The sequence below is a fragment of the Eleutherodactylus coqui genome, chromosome 13 (genome assembly GCF_035609145.1).
Source record: "Eleutherodactylus coqui strain aEleCoq1 chromosome 13, aEleCoq1.hap1, whole genome shotgun sequence".
Classification (NCBI taxonomy): Eukaryota; Metazoa; Chordata; class Amphibia; order Anura; family Eleutherodactylidae; genus Eleutherodactylus; species Eleutherodactylus coqui.
The window spans coordinates 32909057-32927939 of NC_089849.1; the positions used below are offsets into that span (position 1 = coordinate 32909057).

Consider the following 18883-nt stretch of genomic DNA (forward strand, 5'->3'; position numbering starts at 1 on the left):
CATGGCAGCCCTGGAGGGGACAACCTGATCAGACCTGACGGCCAATCAACTGGGGACTTGGAGGATGTGAACTGCATCGGGAACACGCTGGTGGATCACAGCCTCTGGGGCATGCTGAGACCTGTAGTCCACAACCCCTACGCCAATACTGTTATAACATGATGGGAGTTGTAGTTTGGCATCAGCTGGAGCGCCCCTGCTGGGAGACCGCCGCTCTACAGTATATTCCGATTCTGACACCTCATCGCGTCCAGAATGGTGGCGACATCCGTACAGCGCTGCGGAATACGTTGGTGCTATTTAAGCAATGGAAATAAATGAAGATCCCAGGATTCGCACCCTACAGCGTGATTTTTGCACCATTCTTGAGCTGTGCATCACATAGTACCCGTAGTCGTCTACATGCAATGTCTAAGACCTGTTTAGAAGGGCGAGAAAACAAGATCTGTACGATGGCGAGACGAACAGAACTTGCATGAGATTTGTGAGATATAAAACTCATAACTTTTGCGCGACTACGACCTCCAAATTTTACATGAGCAATGCGGGAAAAAACGGCGTCTTCCGGAACGCATTGCCCATTGTTTTCAATGGGACAGTAAAACACATCGCACGCCGTACAATGCGCACGCTGCGCGATGGGAGGTTTTCCGTTGAAAAAATGGGAAACACTTGCCAATCCTCTATTGCGCCTGAAAGCCGCGCCGGCAGATCGCAACTTTACAGAACTGATGGGAGACGTTTTTGCCAGAAAAACGCCAGTATTGGCGTGAAAACGCACTCAGGTCCTGTGCCTCGGCATAAGATCGCATTTGCCCGTCTGTAGGTAGCCTTGGGCTACGAGTATTTACGTGTGCAGTTGCTCTGCGCTTTTGTAGAATGGGTGTTGCCTATTTGGGCGCGCAATTGCATTTTTTTTACTGTACTGTTTACGCGTGCAAATCGATTTTTGCATGCGCCAAAAATCAGGCTCTGATGCTCCCAGGCATTGAAATGACTGTAAGTATAATGAGTTCAATACATGCGCTTTCAATTAAAAATTGCGCCGCCTTCGCATGAAACTCATTTACATACAAGTGCGATGCGATTTTTTTTTTTTTTTGCTGCTCCCATAGGGAATAATGCACGATACTTAAATTATAAATTGGCCGTGCCGCGATCTTTCCTTCGCACTATTGGAACGAGCGAAAAATCACTAAATTAACACATTGAAATCAATCGGTTATTTTCTTGGGCAAATTCGTCGCGATCTGAGGGACGTGGCGCGGGAAAATCGTTCACGTGAGTTTATTTCGGAGGGTGCGTTCACGTGGGCCGAGTTTTTCAGGCCGATATCGCACAGGATTTGATGTCAGTAAAACGCAGCGCCGCAAAGAAAAATCGCCCTTGTGGATTGCGCCATTTTTTTTCACGCGCAATTCCTGTGCATCTTGCATTGCACGGAAATCACCCGTGTAAATCCCCCCATTTGGGATCATGCTGAGCAAACTTCCTCCCAGTACAGAACATTCCCGCTGCAGGATATATAATCGCCCAAAACCCATTAAAGCAAGAAGAAAGGCGGAGCTTCTGCGTTACTTAACACTATGGGCGTGGCTACCAGCAGTAGGCGTTACGTGGCGCATCCTTCCCCGCCCACATAGCGGCTTGTGAATGGGAGTGGGCGTGGCTATCCGTTGCTGTCCCTCCCTGTTGCGGCTCCTCTGATCTCCGCTGATAGTCGCTATTGGCCGCTCGGCTGGTGACGTGATGCGATGCGATGTAGCCGGTTCTCGTCTAGATATAAAATATCGGAAGAGATAAGAGAGAGGACATCATCATCCAACCACCCGCAGAGGAGAGGAGCCGCCGGGAAACAGCGTAAGAGAATCCTGCATCCCCCCGTGCATGACATGGACTGTCTCGATCTCTCGTGTTATTCAATAAGACGGGGAGATACCACTGGGGGTACAGAGGGGGTTCCCTTGTAAAGGGCAAAGCAAGGAGTGGGAAGAACCACTAGAAATAGGGGAGGAGAATACTGTAAATATTTTCCAGGGGAGTTGTGAATGAGGGATATTAGGAGACATGCACTGACCACAGCAGCCGGTGTGTTGCTGCTACAGAGGTCTGATACTTGTGCCATTGCTGTGACCTTACTGTAGAAGAAGTGACTGCTGATACAATGTAGCCAAGTAACAGGAATATATTCGGTGACTTTATAGGTGGCAACATTGTTGTAAAGTTCCTAGTCAGATATTATTAGGGCTCTGGTCCTGCAACTATAGCATTCTCTTTTACTATCTCCCATAGGGACTTCACACACAAGCGCAATATTTCTGCAAGACGCACTTAAAAACGCAGAAATTTCTGCATCAAAATCCGCATGTACATTTGGGGAGATTAAGCTGCATCTTTAGGTGCGTCTTGCGGAAATATTCTGCACATGGGAAAGGACTCTTTACTCTCTGCTGTATTCGGGGGAACGGTTGGGCATAGATAAAAAGATTAATTGGTCTAAGATGATGACTTTTCACTATTGGGATAGTTTTTTTAAAATGTAGTTTTCATAGTGTTGGAGAAGTAGACAATCGCTCATTGTTCTGTATCATCACCTATACATATATGCCCCCCTTCTGTATCACCACCTATACATATATGCCCGCCTCTGTATCACCACTTATACACAGATGCCCCCTGTATAACCAACTATACATATATGATCCTCTCTTTATAACCATCTATATGCCCCCTTCTGTATAATCACCTGTACAAATATGCCCCCTGTATATTTACCTATATATTATATGCCCCCCCATATCACTACCTATACATATATGCTCCCCTCTGCATAACCACTTTTACATATATGCCCCCTGTACGTCCGCCTATATAATAATAATCTTTATTTGTATAGCGCCAACTTATTCTACAGCGTATATATATGCCCCTGTATATCAATCTATACATATATGCCCCCCATATACCCACCTATACATGTATGCCCCCCTCTGTATAACCACTTATACATATATGTCCCCTGTATAATCAACTATACATATATGCTCCCCTCTGTATAACCACCTATATGCCTCCCCTTTGAATAATCATCTATACTTATATGCCCCCCACTGTATAACCACCTATATATATATATACCGTATATGCACCTCATCTCCTACTAGAAGGGAACTGTCTTAAAACAGCAGCAAACAAGACCTGATGTACTTTTGTACCAGAGATAGAATTACAGAAACACTAGAATTGCAGGATGAACCCAGCCGGATCTGCTGACTCCATCCCTCTCTAGCCTGGAGCTCTATTACTCCTACTGCTGATTACGAAGTTGCACCAATAGGTTTTGGTCCCATATAACCCCCACTCTTACAGTCATTTATACCCAGCAGTATGATGATGATTATCCATTCAGTCGAGGACGATTTTCAGGTACTGTATGGATCATCGTTCTCCCTGCTTTCCTAACCTTGTCCAGCTGTGATCCATGGAGTATGTTGGCAGAAATAGGGAAGTAGTTTGCCATTGCTTTCTCCACCCCTCCACATTTATCCAGGCCGGGGACCGGCTAGCTACACAGCTGGGTTTCCCAACAGTTTTAATATATATATAATTGCTATGTTTTATTATTTCTCTTTTGTTAGACAATTTCACAGTTTTAATAATATGGTGGAGGATGCGGGCATTAGGCTTTATGCCCACTAGCAAAATTGAATTGCGGATTCCGCACTCAATTTTGCCCATAGGGAATCATTGGCCATTCGCAGTCAATTAAATTTAATTTTGCACCCGCGGGTGGCATTTTAATAGATTTGCGGTTTTCACGCAAGGGAGAAAAAAACGCGGCATGCTCCATCTTACCACGGATTCCGCGCGGATCGGCCACATTGCTAGCAATAGGTGCGGATATCCGCATGAAAAAAATGCGGATATATTAACCATTTAAAGCAAATCCGCGCGGAATCTGCTACGGAAATCCGCAGCAGATTCTGCGCAAATTGTATTTTTCTACTAGACATGAGACCTTAGTGTCAGTCGTATATTCTATTATTCTGTTGATGATAGAAGTGACAGGGAAAATTCAACCTGTCTTAATTTAACCTCCACCAGTGAGATGGCTATAGGGGCCAGTAATCCTTGTAGCCATAATAAGAATTCAAGAATATTTGAAAAAAAGTACAATGATCCTTAAAGGAGATGGATATGGCCACCTTCTTCCATAAACAGAGCCACACCTGTCCATGGGTTGTGTCTGGTTTTACATTTCTGCTTCTGATTATCATCACATACATTATTGCATTAAAAGGGCATATCTATATATACATAGCGCCATTCTTGTACATGGCTTGTGTTAGGTACTGCAACTCAGCTCCAGCCCAGCTGTAAACTATTGATGGCCTGTCTTCAAGATAGGCATTCCGTAGTAGATTGGCGGGGGTCTGCACTGAGCTGATTTCTGCAGTAAGCAGACAGCTCCTGTCCCACTGCAGTGGCCAGGTTTGGTATTGCAGGGTAAGTTCCTATTCTTTTCAGTAGGAATCTGGCTTGCAATACAGAGTTGTGGCACATAAATGTATTGCCAAAGAAGCAGTTTGGTAAGGGTACCTTTACACGGGACGACTGCTGGCCTCCATTCACAGTAAACAGGCAGTCATTCATAGATGAATGTCTGCCTGTTTATCCAGGACAATAGTCTTTTAATTTTAGGTGAGCTAAGAACCAGGCGACTCTGACAAGCAAGTGAGTCTCGCTCAGTTGTCCCGTTGGGTCCCCTGTCTATGACAGTTGCTCATAATCGCTTTTTGTGCGATTACTCAGGAACTGTCAGCCCATGTACAAGTACCGTAAGTTGTAATTGACATGAAGGATACATCAGCTTCGCCATCTGTTCTGCCCAGCAATCTGTATGCTGATTTTCCACTTGTTTTTACTACCAGATCTATAATTAATACATCCGTCCACGCATACGATTAACCTATATTTAGCGCCCTATGTCTCTGGAACGCTGTTAATTTAAATGTACAGTCCTCTATAGCTGGGGAGTACTAGACACAGGGCTTTAAAGTACCCTAAGGCCGATTGCACACAACGGGGTCAGATGCCACATGCAGGTGCCCGCAGCGGAGTCCGACCCTGTGCCCAGCCGGCATACCTGCTTTTCTTTTTGGTCGGCTGAACTGTGAGCCGTCGGACATCGACGGTACAGTTTTTAATTTTTTTTACCCTGCTTTTTTGCTTTGCCGCTTGGTGATGATGCGGAATTTGCAACCTTTCCGCAATGTCTTTGTGGAAAGGCTGCGGGTCGGACGACTACCATTGTCTTCAATGGAAGCTGTCCATGTGGAATCTGCACAGCATGCTGCGTTTTTTTTTTTTTCCTCCACGAGCGGAAAATTGGGATTGATTTCCGCTCATGTAAACACGTTTTTTCATCGCATGCTATGGGCAGTATTTGCTGCGGAATCCAGAGGCAGACGCCCGCTCTGGATTCCACAATGCAAATCCGCCTGTGTGCAGCGGGCCTAAATGTATATATAGCTGCATTCCTGTAATCAGTTACGCTGCGCTAATGCACAAATCTGACTTGAATATGAACCTCATCCCTCTGAATGGGGTCATACACCTGGGCGTTTTTTTCCCCCCGCATTGCAATGCGGGAAACAAATTGCGGCATGTCCTATCATTGTGCGTGCCCTCGCATCATATCGCCCATTGTTTTCTATTGTGACCGCGTGCACCTAGCGATGGGAGAAACTCTGCGATCATAATCTAATCATGGGTATCCTGACCTGAACTCCGATCATCATAGATAACGGCCGGCTTCACACGAGCACATTTGTACGCACCTGAGTGCTGCGTTGTTTCGTGGAATGAACGATGCTTTTTTTGCGTGCGCATCGGCGTATTATACTGCACTTTTTCTGCTCGCAGGACACAAACATGCTGATTGAGATGGCTAGTTCGCTCCAAATGTGTTCTTTCCCCAGCAGAATTACGCAGTGTTTCACGCATCTCCTTGCGAATTGCGCGCTCATGTGTGCACCCTCCATCGACTTCTATTGGGACCGTTGGTGTCCAAATACGCAAAAAAAATAGAACACGCTGTATTGTTTTTGGCACGACCGGAAAGCGCATGCAGAATACGGAAATGTGAACAAACACATCAAAATCAATGGGTTTTAGACTCTGCGTCCTGCATGCGCAAAGACACGCGTAAATATGCCTGTGCGAAGCAGGTCTAAGGGTAATTTTACCCGCAATTGTCGAGCGTATGAATGCCTGACAGTCATCCCCGCGATCATCGCTCCTGTGCTTTCGCTCAGTGAATGGAAGCGGAGTGCGCTGGACGTCTCTTCCGGACGCGGCCTCCATTCACAATAAGCAGGCGGTCATTCTTAAATTTGATGCATGCAGAAACTGAGTGACGAAGAAAAAGCTGACAAATGATCGCTCGTCACTCAGTTGCTGGTAGCACGTACGCTGAATGATTAGCGTGTGAATGCCGCCTTACTCAGAATTTGACACTACTTTTAAAGAAAATGTCAGATCTGAAGCAACAGAAATCTATGAAAAGTGCCAAAGGGGCTTCAAACTCTATAGAGCTGTTCACTCTAGGAGAGGTCAAAGATCCCAAACTTTCGACAATGCATCTATGATCCGTACTAGCAATCTGATTTTTTGTAGAGCTGCCTGTGATTGAACATACCTTGTTTCCCCGAAAATAAGACAGGGTCTTATATTAACTTTTGCTCCAAAAGCTTTTAGTTTTTTTTTTACATGTTTAGCTGCCTGGACACTATTTAAATTGACTTTTTTATTAACTGTAACTTGGGTGTAATTTTGGAATAGGGCTTATATTTCAAGCACCCTCAATAATCCAGAAAATTCTTGCTAGGGCTTATTTTTGGGGTAGGTCTTATTTCCAGGGAACACAGGGTAGTATGGGCTTAGATTCTCTAGTGACACGGGAAGACGCAGGCACTATATCCATCTGTTACACTTGTGCTTTCATGTGGCAATAATGTGTTGTCATGTCCTGCGACCCGCATCCGCATGAACTGCTGTGAAGCTCCAGCTATAGGCACAATAAGGCCGGGTTCACCGTAGTAGGAAAATGGACCCCCCCCCCCCCCCCGCAGATGTAAAAGTCATTGCAACTACACCGCACTTGTTATGAAACGCATTTATTAAATGCACAGCAGTTCTAAAGTAATTGAGTCTCCAATGAGCTTAAGGCCGTTTTCACACAGGACGAGATTCTCGCGCGATATTTGTGCATTGCGAGACGAACAAATCTCGCACAAATATGAACCCCATTCTTTTGAATGGGGTCGTACACATATCGCGGCATGTCTTATCTTTGGGCATACCCTCGCATCGCACATTGATTCCAACAAGTCTGCTGGCAGCATCGCACCATGTGCTAGGGGCACACGAGCGCGATCCAAGGTTGTCAGATGTGGCGGGGGATCCCTACTTCCCTGAAGTGATGCGAGGTGGCTTTTATACAAAAACGCCTCGCATCTGCGCAAAATTGCATGTTGGCGAGCGCGATATTGGGCCAAGTTTCATGGCCTGATATCTCACTCTCACCTGTGTGAAATTAGCCTGAAAAGGCAATATTGTGTCTTAAACCAAATCTCCAGTTTTTGAACAAACATGTGTCCCGTGTAACATTGTCGCGGGTGGCGGTGTTAAACGGAGGCAATACTTTTTTCTTTTAATGAAAATATAACTTTGCTTAACGGAACTTGTATTACACATCACTGCATGGGAGGGGACTGGTACTTAAAATGTGGCATCATTGACCCCTTGCAATCCAATTTTAGATTCAGGGTTTCCTAGGGGGTTTTCTCTCTCTGCCATTATACAATGGCGCCATCTGCTGGCTAGAGCCAGTACTGCGGTATGGGACATGCTGGAGAGGCCCCCGACAACAGAGCGGCCAGTATTATACAGTGAGAATACCCTGCTGGACGTCTTCCGACATCAGAGCTGTACAGCCTTCAATCAGAATGTCTTTAGACGTCAGACAGTGGATTGGAAAGGGTTAACCGAAAATCCCACTTGTAACATATATGCCAGTCTCCGTACTCCACCCAGGCGGGATCAATGCAGCGTAGGTGCAGGATCTGTCTGCTTCCACTTCCCTTCATGTCTCTCGTCACCATAAAGAGAGACGTCCGGTGGGACGAGGCACTTCGTAGTTGTACGTACGTCTATCATGACTAACCACTGTCCTCATGGTACTTCATGCTCTTCATTGTACTCCGTATTACCGGAGGTCCGCGGCATGTCACCCTTGCAGCCTAATGCACCGTAGGTGCCAGAGCACGTCACTAAATTTTAGATTTCCTTGTCACTGTGACCTCGCAGGTGTGATCGAACATCATAAGTACACTTTTGTCTCGTCTACATCTGCCGTCACCTCATACCGGCGTGTGGCGCTGCTATCCCCGGAGTGCCCATCCCTCCATCAGAATACACCTGCATCATAGATCCTTGCATTGTTCAATAGCTATACTGCACTCAGCATCACTCGCTATCTAACTGATTACCGGTAATCGTTAACACCCGGTTCCAACCCGCGTATCACAGTCTCTTAGGGAAGATGCTCCCTGAGGCTGAACTCATCCGTCATCGTCAGTGTCCCTAATAGTGTGCCCACACTGGAAAGGCTGGACCGGTCTTATATCTCTTGCAGTTGTCACTGTTTACAGGTCCACATCCTATGTCCCCTATAGGAAGGGAGTCTCCCTCTCCTTCCACACGGTCTTTCATATGTTCAGCCCCTGGATCATTGGGCCCTTTCGGTGCATGGTCACTTGTCCTTCTTCTGCGCAGTACCCCAGGATGGTTCTATGTACCCCAGGATGGTTCTACCCAGTACCCCTGCCATTCTATGTGCCAAGCAGCACACACTGCTGCTGGCACCTTTATCTAGCTGTGCCCACTCTTTACATGGCACAGCTACAATTCTATATATGTAGCCAAAATGGTCGCTGGCCATCCCCTCGGGGTGAGGCCTAGTCCTGTTTTATACAATGTCCCTACAGTGGGACAGTATTCTGGGTAGTGAGACACTAGCCACGTCACGGCCCTTGTCACACAGGGGGCAGAGCCTCCTTTTACAGCCTCTGTGAGGCTCCCCCAAAATCAGGCCTCCAATGCCCCTCAACATAGCGCCCAGCACCCTATTTTTCCTACTTCTCCCCTGCCATGGCTTTGTCAGCAACATAGTGCCCAGCACCCAATCTCTCCTACTTCTTCCTGGCCATGGCTCTGGTCAGCAGAGGAGAACTTCCAGCACAGTTTTCTATTTCCCCTGCTGTTGGTCTTTTGTGCTGATGCCTCTCTGGTCCGCCAGCTCCACATCCCAATTGCAGTTGTCCAAGATGACCGACTCAATCTTCAGACTACCTAATCTCCACTGTGTATTGGTAAGTCTACCAATGCATTATACCTGCCTTCTAATTGGCTAGCCAATCAAAGAGCAGTGCACAGTGTTGGACTGCTGAAAATAGGATATCGAACCAGCCGATTGCAGGAACATCGCCAGAGAAGAACGGCAGCACGTGATATACTCTCCCCTCTTTCGTCCTGAGACAGACTTTTGTGCTGGAACTGTAGGGTCCCTTCAAAGTGGTTTTCTGATGCGGGAAAAAAAAGTTACGAGCGGAGAATGGGCTAAAGTTAAAAAATATAAGGAGCGCTCACAAGTTATGTAGCCCCTCAGTCCAATGCAGCCAACACCATCCCTAGTGCTCTGGTCCTGGAATCCACTGCAGCCGTCAAATGCTGTACATAGCCATGAATAGCAGTGACTACTGAAGACAGTGATTGGCTGCAGCAGTATGTGGTCAATGAACAGCACATGACCACTGCAGGAGCTTCCGGGATCAGAACAGCAGCTGCATTGGACCAGGGGGCATTTAATGGGTGAGCAATACTTATTATTTATTTTTACCCATTTTTTGCCCCTTCAAAAATTTTCCTTTTTTTTTTGAAAACCTATTTAACATAACAACTGTCAACATGCGTGACCTTGTTCCCAACATATAAAAAGGACTGGCATTGACCGAGTCCTGGGGTAGCTTGGGTCCACTATAGATGATTCTTAGGGCCAGCCATGCATCTTTATAGAACATGAGCATGTTCACTTTTAGTTGCCTTGTGATCTTTGTTGTTATCGTTGTACGCACAGGACATCATCAGTAAGATCTAATTGGTTATTTGTGACTTATTCCTTAAGAAATAGATCCTAGTGGCTCCAAAGTCACATCCTAATGGGCGGGAGACATTGTTGGCTTATCCACCCCACCGAATACACAGAAACAGAGAGCCACTGCTTTTAAGCATAGTAGAAAATGAAAGTTTTCCAGCAACTTGGACAGCAAAAAAGACTTCTTTATTTCAGTAAGAACATGGGTAAAAGAACACAGCCTAGATGTTTAAACACCTACGCTGTTTTTTTAAGCTATGCTCAGACTTAAAATTCTGAAATAAAGAAGTATTTTATGTTTTCCGAGTTACTGTAAAACTTTTATTTGATTCACATCCAAATGGTCTTGTCTTCTACTGGATCCATGGTCCCATTAGTCAGTTGTAGCCTGAAGCCATCAGAGGATCTTCTGGTGCTCTGATGGGCCAGTCCAACATTAAGTGTTCCTTCAGAAGCCCAAGAAGAACGTTTTTGCATATATAATTAATTGACTCTGACATTGTTTTTTAGGTAACAAAGATGGCGTCCACCCACAAGTACCTCCTTATTTTTGACTTTGACGAAACAATAATCAATGAGAACAGCGATGATTCGGTGATTCAGGTCGCGCCTGAACAGGAACTTCCTGACTGGCTACGTGAAACCTTCCAAGATGGCTTTTATAATGAGTATATGCAGAGGGTACTTAAATATCTCGGAGATAAAGGCGTGAGGGTGAGCGACCTCAAAGCTGTGTATGAAAAAATCCCCCTATCACCCGGAATGCCTACTCTCTTCCGATTCTTGGCCAAAAACCAAGATCGATTTGAGATCATCCTTATTTCTGATGCTAACATGTTCGGAATCGAGAGCAATATAAAGAGATACGGTTATCATTCTCTCTTCCGCAGGGTTATCAGCAACCCTACCACGGTGGAAAAGAATGGATACTTGACTCTAGGGCCTTATCATTCTCATAGTTGTCCTCAATGCCCAGCAAACATGTGCAAGAGGAAGGTAGTAACCGAATACCTCACTGAACGATCCCAAGAAGGAGTAAGGTTCGAGAACCTTTTATATGTTGGTGATGGGGCCAATGATTTTTGCCCAACTGTTCCATTTAATTCCACCGATATTGCTTTTCCTCGAAAGAATTATCCCATGCACAAACTCATCAGGAAGATGGAAGACAAACAGAAAGGATCCTTCAAGGCTAAAGTGGTCCCGTGGGAATCGGCTGATGTGGTTGCACAGTATCTACAGGCGCTTCTGAACAAGTCTTAAGAAGACTGAGCACATTCTATGCTAGAACGAGGACTTTGAGCACTGTGATGTGTCTCCTCCATGTCTACGGTCTGTTTTACTATGCAGTTATGTCAACTTTCAACAACTCGTCCATAAGGTTGTTGAGTTGTCCCTCATGTACCAGTGTTCAAATATGCTAATGTCTTCTCAAGGGATTGTGGACCGTTCTTTCTTAGCTTATCAATAGAGAGACTTAAGTATTACTAGGTATCTGTCTTCACTGAAGAACAAAAACCAATAACTTTTTAACGTCTTAACATTTTCACGCATTGCTAAAGCATGAAGATGCATTTTCTATATACCTCTCAAGGGAAATATCAAAAAGTTCTGTTGTGTTCCTGGGATTGCTCAGTATGAGATATGAACTGGAGCTATTCTTTTACACGCACTACTCTTGGTATCATTTAGTGTGACGTTCTTCCATGGGTCCATGAGGCCATCATCTGTTACAGGACCATAGAAGGAGTTAGCACAGTGGAGACACATTTGGATTTAGTACCAAGTAGTAGGAATACATTACTCTCTCTTCTTTTTGTAAGGTACCATTGAAACTCAGCATTAAAGAGGTTATCCAGGTTTTTAAAATTGATGGCCTAACCTGAGGTTAGGCCATCAATATTAGATTGGTGGGGGGGGTCTAACTCTTGGCACCCCTGCTGATAAAGGGGCCGCGGCACTTGGGCAAGCATTATAGCCCCTTCATTGTTTACATTGCTTCACACTGTATAACACTGTTGTGTGCCGTTCACTTTACCCCTATAATTAGATATGTTCTTGATATCTTAGTGTGCCGTTCACTTTACCCCTATAATTAGATATGTTCTTGATATCTTAATGTGGGTCAACTGTTCAAAGCGGGTTTTTGGTTTCTTTGGCGTATTAGGGCATTTTCAGTTAAAAGAGGAGGGATCCTCCAATCATTACCCTCAACTAGAATCGAAAGCGCAAAGTGGCTACATAGAGCATCTCTTGCTCTGGATGACTAAGCATGTCCGTATTTACATCAATAGCCCACTGATTTCAGTGTGGACTGTGCAATCCTTCATTCCGCCTATAGGGGTGCTGCAGGGAAACTGAACACTCTGGGGTGATCAGACTAATATTTACACAGCGGGACATGGGAGCAGTAGAGTATTTTACTATTAAAATGTAGGGGTCATGATTAAAAATGTAGAGCTGTAGGGTTCTCCAAGAGAATATCACCTTCCATACACCTGCACATCAGGGAGATAGATAGATAGATAGATAGATAGAATATGAATATAGGGATAGAAAACCAAGTAGTTATCAACTCAAGGGGATAGATGACCCTGTAGCCCATCAGATAATGGGCAGAAGAACGCCATACTGGCTTATGGTCCTTTTACATGGGCCAAGAACTCTACCCAATGTAATGAGTGCCGATCAACACACAAATTTTATGAGATCTCATTTCATTTTCTTTTACACGTGTCGAGAATTAACATATGGGGACGAACGATTGCTACCATGGACGTAACTATAGAGGATGCAGTGGATGCGGTTGCACCCGGGCCCAGGAGCCTTAGGGGGCCCATAAGGTCCCTCTTCTCCTTATAGGGAGCCCAGTACTATGAATAAAGCATTATAGTTGGGGGCCCTGTTACACATTTTGCCATGGGGCCCAGAAGCTTCAAGTTACGCCTCTGATTGCTACTATGGTCTTTAGTTCCCATAGGCCGGCTGTACATTTCTCTGCTTGCACCGGGAGATGTACCGCTGATCATTCAGCACATGGATGTGTGTTCACTCATTTGTTGGCTGATTCTTGCTCCCCTTACATGGCCCAATTCTTGGGCTAATGAGCAATGGTAGGAATGTTTGGGCCGGCCTGTGTAAAAGGACCTTTGGTGGGAGGCAGCGACCTTATATCATCTTATGTAATCAAAGCTGACTTTAGGGTTTTGTGATCTGTCATTGCTGAAGGTGGCACCAATTGCTATGATGACCCAGGTATCCAAAGCTTTCACCGCACACATAGCGAGCGGGATGTTAGTAGATTGCACCACAAAGGAGCTAATAAAACCTAAGTCAGCCTTGTATTCAATTATGTTAGTTACTGCTATGCAACTGGAACACATCATACCCTGCACGGTCCTCCACTAATTGAGTCCCGGCGAGGAAGAAGTGGTGCAGATGAGATGCTACAGAGAGATAGTAGAAGGAGAAGTGAAGTGCACTCCAGCTGTAGAGAGCTGATGTGTAGTCACTCCTATATGAAAATAAACATTTTTTTTCATATTCGGTACACACACACACACACACACACATATATATATATATATATATATATATATATATATATATATATATATATAAAATCTGCCACGTGTGCATCAGCAAGCATAAGCATCTTCACCATCATCCAACATGAAAACAGTCCAGCGAGAATCATACAAAGAATGATTTCTTAAAGGAGTTGTCCCTGATTAGAATATCAAGGTTGCCTTCCAAAATAGTGCCACTGCTGTACACAGGTTGTGGGTGGTACTGCAGCTCAGCTTCATTCACTTCAAAGGAAATGAGGCGCAATACCAAACACAATCCACTGACAGGTGTGGGGCTTTTTTGGGCATGTTTTTCTAATCCTGTGCTTTGCAGAGATTGTCTTAGGAAAGTGAAGCCCTGTCCTTATGCTCTATTATTATGGGGGGAGGTCGCTGTATTTAACATTGCCATCTTAATTGAAACTACTCCACTGCCATTACGTATACAATAAGCACAATATGGAATACTTTATTGCTCTCATCATCTCTGGTCTATGGAACCCTCCAAGTCTTATAATAAGGGGTATTTATTTCTTAGATTAATTTATTAGCTTTGGGTGTTAGATGCATTTTCATTGAAATCCTACCTCCGCAATAAGAATGGAATAAATCCAAGGCAAAACTCCTTCTATACAGTAGAAAGTGATCGTCCAAGTACTGTATATACAGTAGGTGTATTGTGGAGTTATGAGACGGTGCCGGATCCTCAGGAAACTAATAACCAACAAGTGTATTTACTCCAAGCACTGTCATCACATGATCATCTTATTATCTATTACATTCCTATACTGATTATATTTGTTCTAAAGGTAATAACATTGTGCTACAGGAATCCTCAATACCACGCGTATCCATAAATCCTGGCCCTATATCTCACACTTCATATAACCTCCCCTATATCTCCTCCTCATACTTCATATAAGCTCCCCTATATCTCCTACTCTATATAACCCCCCCATAACTCCTCCTATTACTCCATAGAACCTCCTCTATATCTTCTGTTACTCCATATCACCTTGCCTTATAAATCCTCCTATTACTTCACATAAGCTCCTCTATATCCCTTCCTATTATTCCATATAATTTCCCCTATATCTCCTCCCATTACTCCATATAACACCTCCTAACAGGGGCATAACTATAGGGGATGCAGGGGATGCGGTTGCACCCGGGCCCAGAAGCCTTAGGGGGCCCATAAGGCCTCTCTTCTCCATATTGGGAACCCAGTACTATAAGTAAAGCATTATAGTTGGGGGCCCTGTTACAGGTTTTGCCTCGGGGCCCGGGAGCTTCAAGTTACGCCTCTGCCTTCTATATATCCTCCTACTCCATATAACCTCTCCTATATGTCTTCCTATTACTCCATATAACCTCCCCAATATCTCCTCCCATTACTACATAGAACCTCTCCTTATATCTCCTCCTATTACTGCAAATATCCTCCCCTATATCTCCTCCTATTACTCCATAGAACCTCCCCCTATACTCCTCCTATTACTGCAAATATCCTCCTCTATATCCTCTCCTATTACTCCATATACCTCCCCCATATCTCTTCCTATTACTCCATATACCTCCCCCATATCTCCTCCTATTCCTCAATATAACCTTCCCCTATATCTCCTATTACTCCACATAACTTCCCCCATATCACCTTCTATTACTCCATATAACCTCTCTCCATATCTCCATATATCCTCCCCCTACATCTCCTCCTATTATCCCATATAACACCCTCCACCCTGCCCCCCCATATCTCTTTTTTGTTTTATTTTTCCATATATCCCGTCCCCCATAACTTTTTGCTTTCTCGGATGTATTGGCTCCGTCGTCCGCAGTCTCTGTCCAGTTTTGGAGAACACCATGATTATCCCTTTCTTTCAATACTTTAAGCCATATGAACTCTTTTCTCTCAAGTCAAGCGACTATAAAAATAGCAGATATGTACAAGTATAGATATATAAACCTACATATATATCAGCATGTAACATGGATGACTATTATGAAATAAACATCTAGAGAGTGGTTTTCTTGCTCCCGACTCCTCATGTGCAGTAACTGGATATAATCTTTCTCTAAGCTCTTGGCGCTCCAGATTTGCCTTCAGTTTCTTGGACAGCAAGTCGTTATCTGAAACTAATTTTCTGTCTGCCATATTTCTCCTCATGGGACTAATTTTCTGAGATCCAGGACATTCTGTCTTTGTAAGGGCTTCTTGACAGTCAACCACAGTGAGAGAAAATGTCAATTGTGACAACCGTTCGATAACTAGATAAACAGCGATCCTGCAGAAGAAAGTCCAATCTTGCCCTTCTTACATGGTCTCCATCCATCTTGCCGATGGGATCTCCTCCTCTTTCTCTACTTTTTCTGTGTGCTCTTTATGTTTATGGATATGTATATGCTTTTTTTGTGCATTTGTGTATTTTGATAGAAAGTTGGGTCTTAAAACGTTTGAGAAGACTCAACCTTGTGCAAGAGCACACAAGTTTTGATGCTGATATTGGTGTTCTCCCAACTGGAGAGCCTCTATCCTTGTGGCTTAAAGTACCTTTACACGGGGCAATTATCGTCCAAATAATTGCTTGAAACAGTGATTTTTGCTATAGTCTTCCTGTGTACACACAACTACTGACGGGGCACGGAGTGAAAAATCGCTCAATAGTCACTAATCACTTTGTTTCAGCTCAAACAAAGCGATTAGCGAGTGACTTCTTGCTCAACGTATAAAGGAGTTGCTCAATCTTTGAATGGCTACCTTTTCATTGAGATTGGAGGCGCACCACACCTCTATACACTGAACGACTATCGGTCCTATGTAAAAGCACAGAAGCAATAGTCATTGGGTAGACCACTGGATGCTTATGCGCTCAACAGTTGTTCTGTGTAAAGGTAGCTTTATCTGTATATATATGAAGGTGAAAGCCCTCACTGACTGACTCACTAACTGGCTGACTGACTCGCCACTAATTCTGTAACTTCCCGGTGTCATACAAACAGGAAATTTGGTAGGAACATTCTTTAGGTCTTAAATAGGAAAAGTAAAGGGGTCACAACACGATTACTCAATGCTAAGTGAAAAAGTATTGGCACCCCTATGTAATGTACCTAATCTAGTTCTCTAACATCTCGCTATCGTACAAGTGTGACATTTGGCACAATCATTCTTTAGGTCCTAAACAGGATAAGTAAAGAGGTTATAACTAGAGATTAGTGAACGTACTCGGTAAGGCCGATTTCGCAATTGAGCACCGCGATTTTCGAGTACTTCACTACTCGGGTGAAAAGTACTCAGGGGCGCTGTGGGGCGGGGCGTGGCGTGGTGGAGCGGGGGGTAGCAGCGCGGAACAGGTGGGAGCTCTCTCTCTCTCCCTCTCCCCCCCACTCCCCTCTGCAACCCCCCACTCACCCACAGCGCCCCCAAGTACTTTTCACTCGACTAGTGAAGTACTCGAAAATCGTGGTGCTCGATTGCGAAATCGGCCTTACCGAGTACGTTTGCTCATCTCTAGTTATAACTCGATTATGCATTGCTTATTGCAAAAGTAAGTGCGCCCCTATGTAATGTAACTTCCCGGTGTCGTACAAGCGTGAACTTTTGCGTGAGCATTCTTTAGGTCCTAAGTGAGGAGAGTGGGAGGGGTGGCACATTCTGCAGAGGGACATCAGTACATGCAGTCTGAGGAGAATCTAATGCTCCTCTATGTGTATACAAATTGAATCCTTGGTTCTTCTAAAGTAACGACGACTTCATAGAATTTTCAGTGCGAATAACATGTAAACACCTGTTCCAAATTAATTTGGGCGAAGCCGGGTATATCAGCTAGTTATGTTATATGAATGTCACAAAGCAGGATCTATCTATCCGAACCATCCCATAAGAGTGGACAGCAGCTGCTGGTCAAAGAAGTGGTTCAGTATCTTCACCAGCAGTTGCACTCCCACCAATCTGATATTGATGATCTATCCTAAGAATAAGAAAGGAGATGACAAGTGCTCGGCCAATCAAAACCAGTGCTTGATGAACCAATCACAGCCATTCACAGGCAGGGCTTCCTGGAGGCGGTGCTCAACCAATTAAAACCAGTGCTTGATGAACCAATCACAGCCATTCACGGGCAGGGCTTCCTGGAGGCTGTGCTTAGCCAATCAGAGATAGTGCTTCCTGAAGGCGAGAATTTTCCAATCCCTGACCAGAAGAGATGCCAGAAGACAACTGCCGGGGACCACGGAGAAGACGCGGCGGAGCTGACAACACTTCTTAGGTGATGTATGTGTTTTTGTTTTTTTTCCTGCAGCTAGGGCTTATTTTAGGGATTTTAGAGTAGTATTTCCTACTGTAAAAGTTGCATCGCACCGCACGAAAACCGCGTTTTCGTGCGATGCAACAGAGAGGAAGGCTCCATAGGGAAACATGGACTACAAAGCATCACAAGTCGCGGGCATCTCTAGCAACCTGCAATTTGTTTTGTCTCACAATGTCACATGCTACAAAACATCACAAACGAGAAGGAACCCAGAGGAAAGCACGGGCATCACATACATGCGATTTGTAGCGTTGTCGCATCATGAGTAAATTGTGCAATTTTTTATTGTCCGTGTGAAACAGGCCTTAAAGTGATAGGTTGTCTGTGTAATGTAAGACAGGAAAGGTCCTCCAGAGAGACAGGCGCTCTTCATTCTGGCTAAAAGATGAGGATCCTGCACACACATCATAGAACCTCTGCACACAGTAAACAGGGTGTGGTACAGCTAATAGGATTAAGATACCTGGGATGTGTGACATTTCTAACTGCCAAAAAAGCACATTTTTGTGATCAACCCTTAGGCTTTATTCTCATATTCATTCAAATCAGTCTGATCTGCAATACCGTACATGGCCCCTAGAGTAAAAGCTGCTGCTGGTAAAAATATCGGAGCTTTTCCCACCTTTTAAAGGGAATGTATCACCTATATATTTCTCTTACTAGTTATAACCGGATAGTGAAACAGTTTCCATTTTTATATTCTGCTTTTATTTTTGGATAGTAGATTTTTATTTTATTGTCTGTACATGACTATGGGGGTGGCCATCTTGCCTGAGCTGCAGTTAGCAGCA

At 44.5% G+C, this 18883-nt stretch overlaps 1 protein-coding gene across 1 annotated transcript; it reads left to right on the forward strand.

The window, feature by feature from the left end:
* The first annotated feature begins 1724 nt into the window (after positions 1-1724).
* PHOSPHO1 (phosphoethanolamine/phosphocholine phosphatase 1) lies at positions 1725-15819 on the forward strand. Its single transcript, XM_066588057.1, has 2 exons — positions 1725-1860; positions 10727-15819. Exon 2 carries the CDS (start codon positions 10736-10738, stop codon positions 11477-11479), a length of 744 nt encoding a protein of 247 aa, XP_066444154.1. The 5' UTR covers positions 1725-1860; positions 10727-10735; the 3' UTR covers positions 11480-15819.
* Positions 15820-18883: the final 3064 nt, after the last annotated feature.